Consider the following 17,500-nt stretch of genomic DNA (forward strand, 5'->3'; position numbering starts at 1 on the left):
GTTGATGATTAGTGAACACACACACACACACACACACACACACACACACACCGCTCAGTGATGGTGAAGAATGTGTGGTTGATGATGGTGAATACACACACACACACACACACACACACACACACACACACAAACCAACCGCTCCGTGATGGTGAAGAGTGTGTGGTTGATGATTAGTGAGTCATTCATCCTCCAGGACACCAACAGAATGTCACCTCCAGTAGACGCCTCACAAGTCAGCTCAAGACGGGACCCTACACACACACGCACACGCATACACACACACGCATAAACACACACACACGCATACACACACACACACACACACGCACACGCATACACACACACACACACACACGCACACGCATACACACACACACACACGCGCATACACAAACACACACACACACACATACACACACACACACACACACGCATACACACACACGCACACACACACACACGCACACACACACACGCGCATACACAAACACACACACGCATACACACACACACACACACACACGCATACACACACACACACACACACAACACATACACACACGCATACACACACACGCGCATACACACACACGCACACACACACACACGCGCATACACAAACACACACACACGCATACACACATACGCATACACACACACACACACACACGCATACACAACACATACACACACACACAACACATACACACACACGCGCATACACAAACACACACACGCATACACACACACACACGCATACACACACACGCATACACACACACACACACACGCATACACACACACGCGCATACACACACGCGCATACACACACGCGCATACACAAACACACACACGCATACACACACACACACACCCATAAACACACGCATACACACACACGCGCATACACACACACGCATACACACACACGCGCATACACAAACACGCATACACACACACACATACACACACACACGCATACACGCACACAACGTTATTAATACACGTTATTGCAATGATGTATATAACGTGACTCACTTACTCACTGACTAACAATTAAAAACATTGAATTTAGTCACTCACCTAGCTCCACGACTCGTACCTCATTAATCCCATTTCCCTAATGTAATTGGCTGATTTGGGCTGTTCCCCTAATGTAATTGGCTGATTTGGGCTGTTTGTAATGTAATTGGCTGATTTGGGCTGTTCCCCTAATGTAATTGGCTGATTTGGGCTGTTTGTAATGTAATTGGCTGATTTGGGCTGTTTGTAATGTAATTGGCTGATTTGGGCTGTTCCCCTAATGTAATTGGCTGATTTGGGCTGTTCCCCTAATGTAATTGGCTGATTTGGGCTGTTTGTAATGTAATTGGCTGATTTGGGCTGTTCCCCTAATGTAATTGGCTGATTTGTGCTGTTCCCCTAATGTAATTGGCTGATATGGGCTGTTCCCCTAATGTAATTGGCTGATATGGGCTGTTCCCCTAATGTAATTGGCTGATATGGGCTGTCACTCACCCAGCTCCACCACTCGTGTCTCATTACCAGGCAGGATCACCTGCGGCTTACTGAGCTGTTCAGCAACTGCAACACACAGAAATACAACACACACACACACACACACACACACATAAATACAAAACACACACACACACACATAAATACAAAACACACACTCACACACACACACACACAGAAATACAAAACACACACACACACACAGAAATACAAAACACACACACACACACAAATACAAAACATCAACATACACACAATTGAACCCAGGCTGTCCATAAATCACAACTCTAAACACACACACACACACACACACACACTCAAAGCACAGATTCACACACATAACACACACATACAGATGTAGTTTATCTGATGTAGTTTAACTGATGTAGTTTATCTGGTGTAGTTTATCTGATGTAGTTTATCTGGTGTAGTTGTGTAGTTTATCTGGTGTAGTTTATCTGGTGTAGTTTATCTGGTGTAGTTGTGTAGTGTATCTGGTGTAGTTTATCTGATGTAGTTTATGTGGTGTAATCTGGTGTAGTTTATCTGATGTCGTTTATCTGATGTAGTTGTGTAGTTTAACTGATGTATTTTAGCTGGTGTAGTTTAACTTGTGTAGTTTAGCTGTTTTGGTTTAGCTCAGGGGTGGGAAACTAATTTCCCCAAGGGGCCACATGACAAACTGGGACTGTTGAGGAGGGCCGGACCCAAAATACCGAACTCAAGTCTGAACTCAATTCTGTTCAATTCTATTCTGTTCTTGTATAACATTAAGTAAATCATATGGTTTTGATAACTACTCGTAAGAACAGATGAAAATGTGAGGGAGACGAAGTAAAAATGGCAATATTTAATCTATGTCCAGTATTTAATCCTCTCAAATTCTCAAAAATGATTTTTTGACATTCACATGTTTCTTTTCTTTCTTTTCAGTTTTCAAAGACTGATACAAAAAAGTAGTACAATATCTATATAATTAGGCTAGGCCATGAAAATGTGAAGGAGTCAGTACAACTATAGGCCTGTGCCACCATTTGATCAACACTCAGCAATATGTCAAAATATATAATTAAATTAACTCTATGCAGAATTAGACTATGAAAATGTGGAGCAGACAACAGTAGGCTATGTCACTAGTTAATCAACATGCACAAAGAAAACTATTTTGAAAATGTAGACTATGTTTTTGCTTTAACTTTATACACACAAAACTGTTATTGGTCAACTCGCCCTGTGTGTTGAGCCGGCTGCTTTAAGCAACCTGTGGTAGCATCATACTATTTCGCTAACATAAGCTTTGCAAATAAACTCAGACATAGAGCGTGTCTCATTTCAGGGGCTACATGGTTCTAAGGCCAGATTCGTAGACCGGTTGCGTCATAGTGGCGCGACTAGTGCTGTCCCATTTCGTGGGCTCCTTCGAATTCGGCCGACAAATCCACCCTTCTTTTCCCCGAAACGGAGTGCGCATCGGGTGTATGCTTCGCGGCCTACCTGGTCCCCCAAGATTCGATACATTTATGACGTTTCATTAAAGACATGGCAAGACAGACGGTAGAGCCGACTGTCACATCACAGCTACACATGTAAACATTTAATAAACGGTTTAATAACATTTCAATTAAATGATCGGGCTTCAATGTGAACTATGGTTAAGCTATGTAGCCGATTTCCGTATTTAGAACCACTTCCTAAATAAATCTGTTCAAACATTTCCAATTGAAATGATTTATCAACAAGTCATATTAACATGCTCAGATATGATCACTGTAGGTCAGTAGGCTAGTCTATATTTTCCACGATAAAGGCTACTAGAAGACCGTTAAACAACACATTGAAAGAAACTGGTTGATGGCATTTTGCATAAAGGCTATAATAAGTTCAAGGAAGGATACATCCACCAAAGGTTTATTTATTAAAGCGTCTGTTTGTGACATCTAGCTTATGGACGGATAATAACAAATTAACTTTGATAAATTATTAATTTGTCCATTAGCAAAGCAGTAAATACAATTTCATCAGTTCAAATGAACTGTGTTTGAACCGCAGCCTGACGATGCCGCTGTAGATCACAACATTTTCGCGAGGTGTAGCCTAACATAGCCAGTAAGCCTAAAGCAAGTCTGATCACTAACATTGTAAATGTGCATTAAGAAAATAGCCTACTATATCGATCTATTTTATGTGGCAAAGGCATGTGGTCATGATGCTTTGTGCATGATCGAGATAATGAAAGGCATCTAGCCCTACAACAACACAGCACAGCAAGAGATGAAAACCTCTGCTAAATGGATGCTAAATGAATCAGCTGAACCACAAAGATATTTGTCAACGTTGTAGTTGGAAAAACTTATCGGTCTACAAGCCAGGTCAGTTAACAAGTAAGATGAAGTGCAATATGATGCATTCAATCAGATACGTCTGCAAACGGCTACAATCACCACCATAAGTTACTCAACCGATCATCACAGCTGTCTGGCTATAGGCTACGTTATCCTGCCGTCCTAGCCAGTCTACCTTAACTGTTGATATTCCCTCCTAAGTTTTTGAAATCAGTCTACATGTCAGCAATCAGGGAAATAAATTACGCTGCCCGTGCCCACCTACCTCTTTAAAGTTGGGTTTTAACCAGGCTAGAAAGAAAAAGGCCAAGGCTACTCACATGAATATGCTCCAACTCCCTTTGAAATCGCCATCTCTTGAAAAGTAATGCGACAGTTGTGTGACTGCTTGTTAGCCGGTGGGTGAACAAATTATTTAAAATTGGAGATGGACGAGGCAGGCAAAGGCTATAATGGGCATGTACCCTCCTATCACATTTTTGATTAGTCTTATAATAAATTAATATCGACAGATGCTGCAATTAATTCCTTGATAACGTTTCCTTTGCACTGTAGCCTGAATGTTGTTCTTAGGATAAGTGTCTGCTAATGTAAACATGCTAAATGAGCAGCGCAAAAAAGTAAAAAAAAAAAAACCTCAATCCTTTTAGTTTGGAAGGACTTGCATAATTGTATATCTTTTTAATAATTCAAATGGATTGATGACTGCTCTCACTCAGTTAGCCTAGTTCATATTATTGTAACCTATACATAAAACGTAACACGTTGATCTTAAAGGATGCTTTTCACGAACATGAGTTAGAAAGATCAGTAGGCCTACTCGGGCTAATGACGTAACAGATCCGTTCTTTTAGGCTAGACCGTCCCATTTAAAAAAACGTTGGTCCAGCCAGGTCCGGTCTATGCGGTCACAGAAGACCAGTGCTAGGTAGCACGAATGCTCCGAAGCATCCGGCCCCTGAAATGAGACACGCCCATATTTTGGTTACAATGATGGGGTTATCCGATTGTAAATTGTCTATCTGTCAGTAATGTTTTGAAATAAATACTTCGTATCGCCAACGAGCAGCAGTAGGAGTTCGACATTCTGACACCCGTTGCGGTGGTCAGCAACGCAGACGCAGAGGACACAAAACTTTGAAAGGTTTACGCCGACGGAAAGGCAACTGCATTGTGTCGACGCAGAAGCAAACTCTATTCACCAGCACATCAGTGAGGGTGTTTACGTCGTATGCATCCACGCACGAATGCATGGGCGTACAAATAACAGTCGATTTGAAAATAAAAGCAACGATATTGATTTGCATGCATTATCTCTATGCTAGGCTCTTGACTATTGTTCTTTCACGGACCTTACGCGGGCAGGTCAGGGAAAGCCCACGGGCCGGATGTGGCCCGCGGATCGTATGTTGCCCATGTCTGGTTTAGTGGTGTATTTTAGCTGGTGTAATTTAGCTGGTGTAGTTTAGCTGTTGCTGGTGTAGTTTAGCTGTTGTAGTTTAGCTGGTGTAGTTTAGCTGTTTTGGTTTAGCTGTTGTGGTTTACTGTCTGAGTTTACCCTCGATGGAGACCTGGGTGGCACTGGCGGAGGTGTAGTTGTGTCCCTCCAGGCTGAAGTGGAGCAGGCAGGTGTAGTCCCCTTTGTCATCAATCGACACCCGAGGGAACTTCAGGATCCTCTCAGACCTGTTCAAAGGTGTACAGTCCTACATCACACACACACACACACACACACACACACACACACACACACACACACGTATAGTTCAACTTCTGCATTCAACTTCTGTATTGATATTGTATACTTGGTATTCATTCTCTAAAACCACTTTAAATTAGACATTCAAAGTCAACAACTCTCAAAGCCATCCTATAAGTGTTCAGCAAATGGTACAGAAATCGATATGGGAATCGATAAGGAATCGCATCGATAAGCAGACTCGACAATGGCATCAATATCAACTAGAAATGCAATTCCAAGGAATTACCAGTGCATGAAAATGCTAAAGTTGTGATGTAAAATATCATGTATAGTTAAAACAGATAATACAGAGATGGTTACTACGGTGATGCTAGGATAGACATGGTGGTTGCATAGCTTAATAAAAGTTGATAGTTTAAAAGTAGACTGTTTAAAAGCTGAATGTAGATAGTTTAAAAGTTGTTGATAGACAGTAGATAGTTTAAAAGTTGAAGGTAAATAGTTTAAAAGTTGTTGACAGACTGGAAGTTGAATGAATGTTGATATTCAAATAGTTTAATGGCTGTGTATAGGTAGATATTGTTTCTCTAATGTTTGCTAGCAGTTATGCTAAGATTTTTAACTATGCTAACCATGCTACTTAGCTAATGTTTTATAGCAGTGCTAGCAATGCTAACATGTTAACAATGCTACTTAGCTAACTTAATTAACATTTTCTAGTAGTTTTGCTAAACATGCTAACTATGTGACTTAGCTAACCAAGCTTATCATTTTTAGCAGTTATGCTAACTAGCATGTTAACATGCTAGCATGTTAACTATGCTAACCATGTTACTTAGCTAACCTAGCTAATCATTTTTAGTAGTTTTGCTAAAAATGCTAACTAGCATGCTTACTATGCTAACCATGTTAACTATGCTAACCATGTTACTTAGCTAACTTAACTAATCATTTTTAGCAGTTATGCTAACTATGCTAACTAGCATGTTAACATGCTAGCATGCTAACTATGCTAACCATGTTACTTAGCTAACCTAGCTAATCATTTTTAGCAGTTTTGCTAAAAATGCTAACTAGCATGCTAACATGCTAGCATGCTAACTATGTTAACCATGTGACTTAGCTAACCTAGCTAATCATTTTTAGCAGTTTTGCTAAAAATGCTAACAATGCTAACATGCTAACCATGCTCACTAGCTACAGTGGGTAGGAGTCATAGCTGCCATAGGATTCTAATTGCTTAACGGCCATATTATGATGTCACAATCGGCAATGTTAAGTCTATGGGGATTTTTAAAAAGTTTTTCTTTAATAGTTTAAAAAGTTGAAAAGTTGAAAAGTTGAAAAGACATAGCAGCTTGGTCCGTTTGAAGACCTACGCTACAAAGTTTGAACGAAGTTTCTAAGTTAAACTGTTCAAGAGAAATTGCGTACGGAAAAAGTGGTAAGCGGAATAATAATAATAAGTTGTTGAAGTTGCCTAGGAAGAACAGTACAGTGCATTTTCATGCACTGTAATAATTTCTTAACGATGCCCATTTCTCCGAAGCTCCATTTTTTTCCGACCTCTCAATAAGCTGAAAATTTTCCTTGTGATGAGTAGGTTAGCGGCGTATCTACCTTCAGCCAGGTGATGAGTAGGTTAGCGCCGTATCTGAAGATGTGGTCTTGTTCGCAGTCCAGTCTTTCAAACTGGTTCAGCTTCAGGTATACTAGTCCCCTGTGGCTACTGCCCACTCGCAAGCTCACACGCCACGGTTCAGCATCACTGTACACACACACACACACACACACACACACACACACACAGACACACACACACACACACACACACACACACACACACACACACACACACACACAGACACACACACACACACACACACACACACACACACACAGACACACACACACACAGACACACACACACACACACACTCACACACACACACACACACACACTCTCACACACACACACACACACACACACACACAGACACACACACACACACACACACACAGACACACACACACACACACACACACACAGACACACACACACACACACACACACACAGACACACACACACAGACACACACACACACACACACACAGACACACACACACACACACACACACACAGACACACACACACACACACACACACACACACACACAGACTTGAGCATACAATGCGTACAAATTCTTTGTATCTGAACTTAAGTAGCCTTTACATGTATCTGAACTTAAGTAGCCTTTACATGTATCTGAACTTAAGTAGCCTTTACATGTATCTGTATTTTTCTGGCAACGTATTACATGTCTATTAAGAACAGGGGAGTGTCGCTAGCTTGCTAACATGTCTATTAAGAACAGGGGAGTGTCGCTAGCTTGCTAACATGTCTATTAAGAACAGGGGAGTGTAGCTAGCTTGCTAACATGTCTATTAAGAACAGGGGAGTGTCGCTAGCTTGCTAACATGTCTATTAAGAACAGGGGAGTGTCGCTAGCTTGCTAACACGTCTATTAAGAACAGGGGAGTGTCGCTAGCTTGCTAACTTGCTAACATTTATTAAGAACAAGGGAGTGTAGCTAGCTTGCTAACGTGCCTATTGAGAACAGAGGAGTGTTGTTAGCTTGCTAACTTGCTAACATGTCTATTGAGAACAGGGGAGTGTACCTAGCTTGCTAACTTGCTAACATGTCTATTGAGAACAGAGGAGTGTAGCTAGCTTGCAAGCTCGCTAACGTGCCTATTGAGAACAGGGGAGTGTAGCTAGCTTGCTAACTTGCTAACGTGCCTATTAAGAACAGGGGAGTGTAGCTAGCTTGTAAGCTTGCTAACTCGCCAACGTCACATATTACACAACATTTTGGACGTACAGAAAAGGCACAGTGTCTAACTTTCACAAAATCGAAGCATTAAAAGGCCAAACAAATGATGTTTCTGCAAACACTACCGTCTTGGACCATCTAGCCTACAGAAGTCCGGTAGCTGGAAGCTGCAACTAGTGGTCATGTAAATTTCAGGGCGTTCCAAAGGTGCAGACCAGGGTGAAATAAGGTGCAGACACCAAGTTGTCGTCATCTATTATCTATTATTATACCATGGTCTAGGTTGAAAAGGGTGTCGTTTAAAAAATGATATACTACACCTCCGCTTCGCGTCGGACGGTTCACGCCTCCGCGTCGTCCATTTATTTCTGATAATGGACACCTTGTCGGGCATTATCCCTTACCTGTCATTTATTGCTTTTCTTATGATTCACCTGGATTACAGCGGCAGTTTGAACTTGTTGTGATTCACCTGGTTTGTATGTTTATCTTACATACCTGCTGTTATTACTATGCCAAGATAAACTCTATCCCCCCTTTAGCAGAAATATCTGTACTTTTCAAAACAGGTTTGTACTTTTCTTACATGCATTTGAGGCAAACATTATAGTTGTAAATGATTTTGATTATTTTTTATTTTCCATCGTTGCACTCTCCAGACATGAAGACCAATATCAACCTTAATGGTTACGTGACAATGTTTGTGCATGTGAGATGTGTGTCTGAGTGTGATCTTCGTACCAAGTGTGATCTCTCTGTGTGTGTGGTGAGAAAGAGAGAGATGTTTGTGTGAGTGTGTGTATGTGTGAGTGTGTGTGTGTATGTATGTCCGAGTGTGTGTGTGTGTGTGTGTGTGTGTCCGTACCTCCTCTCACACACGTAGATGCCGCTGTGGGAGGAGTCAGCAGGTAGGAACCACAGAGCTCCACCCCTCAACTCCACCCCGGCAACGGCCGTATCCAAGGGCAGAGCCTCTCGTCTCCAGGTGACATTCTGACTTCCATCAGCGTCATTGCAAGGAAGAGCGATCACATGACCCACAGAGGTGTAGTAGTCTTCATCAGCTGCACACACACACACACACACACACACACACACACACACACACACACACAGCGTCATCACAAGGAAGAGAGATCACATGGCCAACAGAGGTGTAGTAGTCTTCATCAGCTGAACACACACACACACACACAGACACATACACACACACACACACACACACACACACACACACACACACACACACACACACACACACACACACACACACACACGTTTTGACTCACTCTCTGGCGTGTGTGTGCTGGCACTGATGGTGGCAGGTTGAAAGGTGGGAGCAGCTTCTCCTGATGAAGACAAACAGAACTGAAGCATTGTGGGTAATGAATTGTTTTCCATCAGTTTAAAACACACTTGTTTTCCAACTCCCACATAGTGCTGTTTATATAATGCAGGTCTATACTCTCCACATAGTGCTGTTTATATAATGCAGGTCTATACTCTCCACATAGTGCTGTTTATATAATGCAGATCTATAATCTCATGCTGTTTATATAATGCAGATATATACTCTCATGCTGTTTATATAATGCAGATCTATACTCTCATGCTGTTTATATAATGCAGATCTATAATCTCATGCTGTTTATATAATGCAGATCTATAATCTCATGCTGTTTATATAATGCAGATCTATACTCTCATGCTGTTTATATAATGCAGATCTATAATCTCATGCTGTTTATATAATGCAGATCTATAATCTCCACATAGTGCTGTTTATATAATGCAGGTCTATACTCTCCACATAGTGCTGTTTATTTAATGCAGATCTATAATCTCCACATAGAGCTGTTTATATAATGCAGATCTATACTCTCATGCTGTTTATATAATGCAGATCTATAATCTCCACATAGTGCTGTTTATATAATGCAGGTCTATACTCTCCACATAGTGCTGTTTATATAATGCAGATCTATAATCTCATGCTGTTTATATAATGCAGATCTATACTCTCATGCTGTTTATATAATGCAGATCTATAATCTCATGCTGTTTATATAATGCAGATCTATAATCTCCACATAGTGCTGTTTATATAATGCAGGTCTATACTCTCATGCTGTTTATATAATGCAGATCTATAATCTCATGCTGTTTATATAATGCAGATCTATAATCTCCACAGTGCTGTTTATATAATGCAGATCTATACTCTCATGCTGTTTATATAATGCAGATCTATAATCTCCACATAGTGCTGTTTATATAATGTTCCAATGTCATATTCGTAAAGGCTTAGTCACATTTCAAAGGGTGTGATGGTTTGAGTACACACTTTCCATGATTCTGCATCACAGCAGACTTCACCAAAGGGAATTACCCACAGTTCAAAGCATTGTGACATTTATCGCAGAGACCATAGGGAAATCCCAAAATTACAAAGGTAAACAACTGCACGACACACAAGCAGCTTGTAAAAGAAGAGTTTGAAAGAATGTGGAATCAGGCAGGCATTTCCTGTGCCTTGGCCATGTGAAAAGCAACAAATTTAAAATGAAAATTCCCAAACCGGCAAGTAACAGCAACATCTTTGTTATTAAACATGACCAAGGTAACATGTGATCTTGTTATTAAACATGACCAAGGTAACATGTGATCTTGTTATTAAACATGTGAAGTGCTGTCCCAAACCCATTCATACCCATCTGAGCCCATGTGGTCTCACACACTCACTCACTCAGCACCTGAGATCCGTTAAATCTGTGAGTCTTTAGTCCTTAATCCTCAGAGCTCACTTTGGGATTGGCCCATATTATACATATCTGTCTATACATTTAGATAAATTAATGAAACATTAATTAAAAAGTTGTAAGTAATTAGAGTATGTAATTAATTAGATTAATGTTTGTAATCGCTTGACAGCCCTCGAGAGATCTAATTACATTAGTTATAGTATATATCTAATTACATTACAGTAGTTATAGTATATATCTAATTACATTAGTTCTAGTATATATCTAATTACATTACAGTAGTTATAGTATATATCTTATTACATTAGTTCTAGTATATATCTAATTACATTACAGTAGTTATAGTATATATCTAATTACATTAGTTCTAGTACAGTATATATCTAATTACATTACAGTAGTTATAGTATACAATTAGTATACTTGTTGGCAGCATGTTGTGGTCAGAGTGTCACTGCTGCCCCCCACTGGTCTGTCTCGGTAGGGCTGTTGATTGTACATGCTTAACTCTGCAGCCCATGTGGGCTGATCTGGCCTGTGAGATGTAGTGATGGGCAAATGAAGCTTTGGTGAACCACTAAACCACAGCAGTGTGAAGCTAGCAACACTAATGAAAAAATCCAATATGGCTGCCACATGTAGATTTTTCAACATAAAAGTCTTTACCCAAACCAGTATATGTAACCAAAAATATTGTTTTGCTAAGGACTTTTATGTTGAAAAATGTATGTGTGGCGGCCATCTTTTTGCTTTTCAGCTAGTGTCGCTAGGTTCACACTGCTGTGGTTCAGTGGTTCACCAAAGCTTCATTTGCCCATCACTAGTGAGATGCATGCAGTTCCAGTGGCTGCAGCTCTAAATAGGGAAGCTGCTGCTGCTTTCAGATCCTGTGGACGCGCTTCCTCTTGAGTTCAGATGGAGGGGAAAAGGAAATGGAGTCAAATGGGAAAGTGAACGTATGGCCCATCACTAGTGAATGTATGGCCCATCACTAGTGAATGTATGGCCCATCACTAGTGAATGTATGGCCCATCACTAAATGGAAAAGTGAACGTATGGCCCATCACTAGTGAATGTATGGCCCATCACTAAATGGAAAAGTGAACGTATGGCCCATCACTAGTGAATGTATGGCCCATCACTAAATGGAAAAGTGAATGTATGGCCCATCACTAGTGAATGTATGGCCCATCACTAAATGGAAAAGTGAATGTATGGCCCATCACTAAATGGAAAAGTGAATGTATGGCCCATCACTAAATGGAAAAGTGAACGTATGGCCCATCACTAGTGAATGTATGGCCCATCACTAAATGGAAAAGTGAATGTATGGCCCATCACTAGTGAATGTATGGCCTATCACTAAATGGAAAAGTGAATGTATGGCCCATCACTAAATCACTCCAGTGGATCCTTCCTGGTTCACTTTGGCAGCTCAGATTAAATTTAGATTAAATACATTACTCTAATTACTTACGAGTCATGTTTAGATTAAATACATTACTCTAATTACTTACGAGTCATGTTTAGATTAAATACATTACTCTAATTACTTACGAGTCATGTTTAGATTAAATACATTACTCTAATTACCTACGAGTCATGTTTAGAAGACATAAATGACTCTAATAAACTCTACAGACTAAACCAAATATGGCTGAAATATATAGGCCATCATGATCATTTTGCCAACAGTGACGCAGAACCATGGATTTTTTCCATTTATAACATGTTTTGTTTATAACTTAAACCAACATTGAGTTAAAATGTTGACTAAATTATTATGACCGCCGCGCAGCGAAGCGGCGGTCATATAGGTTTAGTCAGATTTTTTTTTCTTTTTCGCATGCCCAAATTTCCGTCAATGATTCCCGGGTCACTGAAAGACCGGGGTACACGAAACTTGGTGGGCATGTAACCCCACATGGATAGCATGGAACCATCGTTTTTCGTTTTGATCTGTAGCCCCCCCGCTGGACTGGACCCCCCGAAAGGAGGGTAGGGCAGACACAGTTTTCTGTGAATATCTCGAAAACCGTAGGGTTTAGGAGGACCATTTTTTTTTTATGTTGATCTCAAGGGGCCATGTCAACCCATTCCATAACCACTCATTTCATGTATAGTGCCACCTAGTTAAACACAAAAAAGTAAAAATGAGGTGTTGTAATTAAAGGTATTTGTGACCTAACATAGTCAAAACTGCACGAAATTGGAAGTGTAGGATCATTATGACACCCTCTGTATGCACGCCAAGTTTTGTGGAATTCCGTTCATGGGGGGCCACACAATAAATTAATTTATGTTACTATACACCAACTGGCCTGTAGGTGGCCGGAGACAGTTTTCTGTAAATATCTCGAGAACCATAGGGCCTAGGAGGTCCACCTTTTTTATGTATGTTGGTCTTAAGGGGGCATGTCAACACATCCCATTACCACTTATTTCATGTATAGCGCCACCTAGTTAAAAATTAAAAAGGAAAAAATTAGGTGTTTTCATCACAATATCTCTGGCTGGCAAGGTCAAAACTGCACGAAATTAAAAGTGTAGGGTCATTATGACACCCTCCAAATGCATGTTAAGTTTTGTGTACTTTCGTTCATGGGGGGCCTTACAATAAAATAATTTATGTGTACATTTAGTGACGTACACCAACAAGGATCCCGGGACACTGAAAGACCGGGGTACACAAAACTTGGTGGGCATGTACCCCCACATGGATAGCATGGAACCGTCATTTTTCGTTTTGATCTGTAGCCCCCCCTGCTGGACTGGACCCCCCGAAAGGAGGGTAGGGCAGACACAGTTCTCTGTGAATATCTTGAGAACTGTAGGGCCTAGGATGACCATTTTTTTCCGTATGTTTGCCTCCAGGGGTCATGTTAACCCATTTCATGTGCACACGTGCACAAACAGATACACACACACACACACATACATTCACAGTAATCATACGTATGACACATACTCACACAGTAGACATATGTACGCTTGCATGCACAGGCACATACGCAGGCACACACACACACACACACACACTCACACACACACACATAACATAAACATAACACAAACAATCAAGAATTTCTCAGAATTATGAACAGGCAAGATGGAGGTGGGGTTGTATAAAATTAATTTTACATGTGAAATCTATGAACTAATCATGTTTTGGTACTTGTTGTCTAGCAGATACCAGTGAGAATTGAGTGTGGATAATGCAATTTAGTGAGACAGTTAGAATCATATAGGCCTTTCAGCGTGATTTCTTTTTGTGGAAAAAATGTGCTGGACTAGGCGGCGGTCATATTTTGTACCGCTCCGCGGTACATCTAGTTTAGTATACTCCTACTTTATGATAATATATAGACTGCCCCCTAACAGTCCTCTGGGCCTACGTACAAAATAGTGAATCATGTGATAGGCCTACTGATATTGATGCTGATTGAAGAGGTTGCAACTTGAAGGTTGATGATATTTCAGTTCCAAAGAGAATCAAATTCCTCGATTTCTCTCCTCCCAAAGTAACACTGTAGGTCCTACACCTCTCCTCCTAAAATAAATGGTAGGCTCTGACTTTATGCTACTGTGCCAGGATTGTGTTGGCTACAACTTTTACAAGCGCAAACACTAAATGGAGACCTATGCAGACTGCGCCTTTAAATAGGCGACTTTTTATCTATCAGCACAATGGTACCGTAGGCTATTTCCACTAAATATTCAGCTCAATATTGTGTGCAAGACTAATGTTTACTAAGCATGCCAAAGCTTTGATCTCTTAGCACTGTCACCATAACGTTACGTTTTCTCATGGTGAGATGGCATCCCGAAATACATGGCATGACATGACATGGGGCGCAAGGTTCACGGAGGTGAACGGCTGGACAAACGCGTAAATGACAAGGTGTTAACCAAACAATTTAGTAGGCCTAAGGTAGACAGGCTTTGTGGTTAAAACTATGAAAACCTGTTATGTTAGGGTAGTCTGTCACAGCTAACTTCAAGCACAGCTTAGGCCTACACACGCAGAAAATCAATATCAGCATCACGAGATTCATTATCGGAAAATCCTGACAGCGAACCCGATGCAAAGCCAAAACGAGAAAAAAACAACTTCATACATGATGTCTTTTTAAATCGATGTGTTGACCTTTACCGTTTCATGGCTTCTGCTGAGAAACTAGTTCGCCACACACACTGAAATTGAATCAAGCTTCTTTAGAACGCAGCTGATCAACCCGTCTACTTTCACTTTCAATGAAATCCACTATAAACGGAATACACTAGACTACTTGCGGCGTGATATTTGGAAAGATGTGAAGCACAAAACCCGTTGTCATTGTCAGCGGCCTGTTATAACAATGGCCTGTGTTATACAGAAATATAGCCTACCTCTGACCGACAGACCCCCCCCTAAAAAAAAACTCAGCAGATCTATACGAATTGTGTGGGTCTCATTTTCAGGTCGAAAAAAATGGAATTCCGTTTAACGGAAAAGGTGTGTGTGTGTGTGTGTGTGTGTGTGTGTGTGTGTAACCTGCAAGAGAGCATACCTTTAGTGTTGGGATGGTCAACCAGCAGCAGCAGCAGTCCCACACACACACCCATCCATCGCCATGCCATAACACACACCTGGAAGAGATCACACACACACATCCATCACACACTCAATCTTTTCTGTGTGTGTGCTTGTGTCATTTCCTAGTGCTTTCAGGGACACCAAAGGTTATGCATGAAAAGCAACTTTATGTGTGTATGTGTGTGTGTGGTGTGAGTGTGTGTGTGAGTGTGTGTGTGTGTGTGTGTGTGAAAAAGAGAGAGTACTCAGCACTTTTCTGTTCCGCTCATTCCCCCAACCACCTCCCCCACGACACACACACACACACTCCAATGCAACTGTTTCATTCTTTTCAACAAACAGAAATTATATATCTGGACTGTTTTGCTTGAAGTTGCAATCTGTCACACACACACACACACACACAAACACACACACACACACACACACACACACACACACACACACTCACATTTTCAGACACACACACACTCACATTTTCAGACACACACACACACAGCCACTCACACTTTCACACACACACACACACACACACACACACACAAACACAGACAGACCTTAACACACAGACACACTCACACACACACAGAGACACTAACACACACACACACTCCAATGCAACTGTTTCATTCTTTTTAACAAACAGAAATGATACATCCGGACTGTTTCCAATTTGCAATCTGTCACACACACACACACACATTGCTATATGACAGGAAGTGCACGCACACACACACACACACACAGCCAGTCGCACTTTCTCTCTCTCACACACACACACATACACACAGACACTAACACACAGAATCACACACACACACACACACACACACGCACACACACACACTCACACACACACACAGAGCCTGTCTACTGAGCACACAGCACTCAAAGAATCATCCTCCATGGGGTTAGTTCATAACGCCAAAATGGCTGCTGTCTAGCTTACACATACTGTAGGAACATAGCTGCCCTGTATGCACAAAGCATCAACAGACAAACATGAAACTTAGCCACACATGACAGTATCCTGCCCTGTATGCCCCATTCACTTGAATAGGAACATAGCTGCCCTGTATGCCCCATTCACTTGAATAGGAACATAGCTGCCCTGTATGCCTCATTCACTTGAATAGGAACATAGCTGCCCTGTATGCCCCATTCACTTGAATAGGAACATAGCTGCCCTGTATGCCCCATTCACTTGAATAGGAACATAGCTGCCCTGTACGCCTCCCCATTCACTTGAATAGGAACATAGCTGCCCTGTATGCCTCATTCACTTGAATAGGAACATAGCTGCCCTGTACGCCTCCCCATTCACTTGAATAGGAACATAGCTGCCCTGTATGCCTCATTCACTTGAATAGGAACATAGCTGCCCTGTATGCCCCATTCACTTGAATAGGAACATAGCTGCCCTGTATGCCCCATTCACTTGAATAGGAACATAGCTGCCCTGTACGCCTCCCCATTCACTTGAATAGGAACATAGCTGCCCTGTACGCCTCCCCATTCACTTGAATAGGAACATAGCTGCCCTGTACGCCTGCTTAGACCAAAGTAACACAACTTGAAGCTTTTGTTACTATACCTTATACCTTATATAACCTTAAACAAAAGCGCTGCTTTGCACCTTAGTTGCAATTCTGCAACATACTTGCTCCTGCACACTACACACTATTTCATACATAAGACACTTTGTTCATAAGGAGGTGGTCGAAGAGGCTATGCACGGAACAATATTTCAGATGATATTAG

The 17,500-nt window shown here is 41.2% G+C and overlaps 1 protein-coding gene across 5 annotated transcripts in view; it reads right to left on the reverse strand.

Annotated features, from left to right (window-relative positions):
- The window catches only part of LOC143100007 (interleukin-1 receptor type 1-like), a 47,636-nt gene that overhangs the window by 13,503 nt on the left and 16,633 nt on the right, over positions 1-17,500 (reverse strand). For 4 of the 5 annotated variants that reach the window (XM_076262934.1, XM_076262936.1, XM_076262935.1 and 1 more), the window contains exons 3-9: positions 15,714-15,792; positions 9,691-9,750; positions 9,267-9,465; positions 7,186-7,333; positions 5,422-5,569; positions 1,522-1,587; positions 140-254 (exon numbers count right to left, since the gene is read on the reverse strand). In XM_076262934.1, coding sequence (XP_076119049.1) covers positions 140-254; positions 1,522-1,587; positions 5,422-5,569; positions 7,186-7,333; positions 9,267-9,465; positions 9,691-9,750; positions 15,714-15,792 — 815 coding nt within the window. Of the gene's footprint in view, positions 1-139; positions 255-1,521; positions 1,588-5,421; positions 5,570-7,185; positions 7,334-9,266; positions 9,466-9,690; positions 9,751-15,713; positions 15,793-17,500 lie in introns of those variants that run through there. The other variant, XM_076262938.1, reaches the window with a different exon arrangement.

The sequence above is a fragment of the Alosa pseudoharengus genome, unplaced genomic scaffold (assembly GCF_046254945.1).
Source record: "Alosa pseudoharengus isolate Yale_2024_CS ecotype anadromous, Long Island Sound unplaced genomic scaffold, YU_APseudo_1.1 YU_APseudo_1.1_scf_3, whole genome shotgun sequence".
NCBI classification, from domain to species: Eukaryota; Metazoa; Chordata; class Actinopteri; order Clupeiformes; family Clupeidae; genus Alosa; species Alosa pseudoharengus.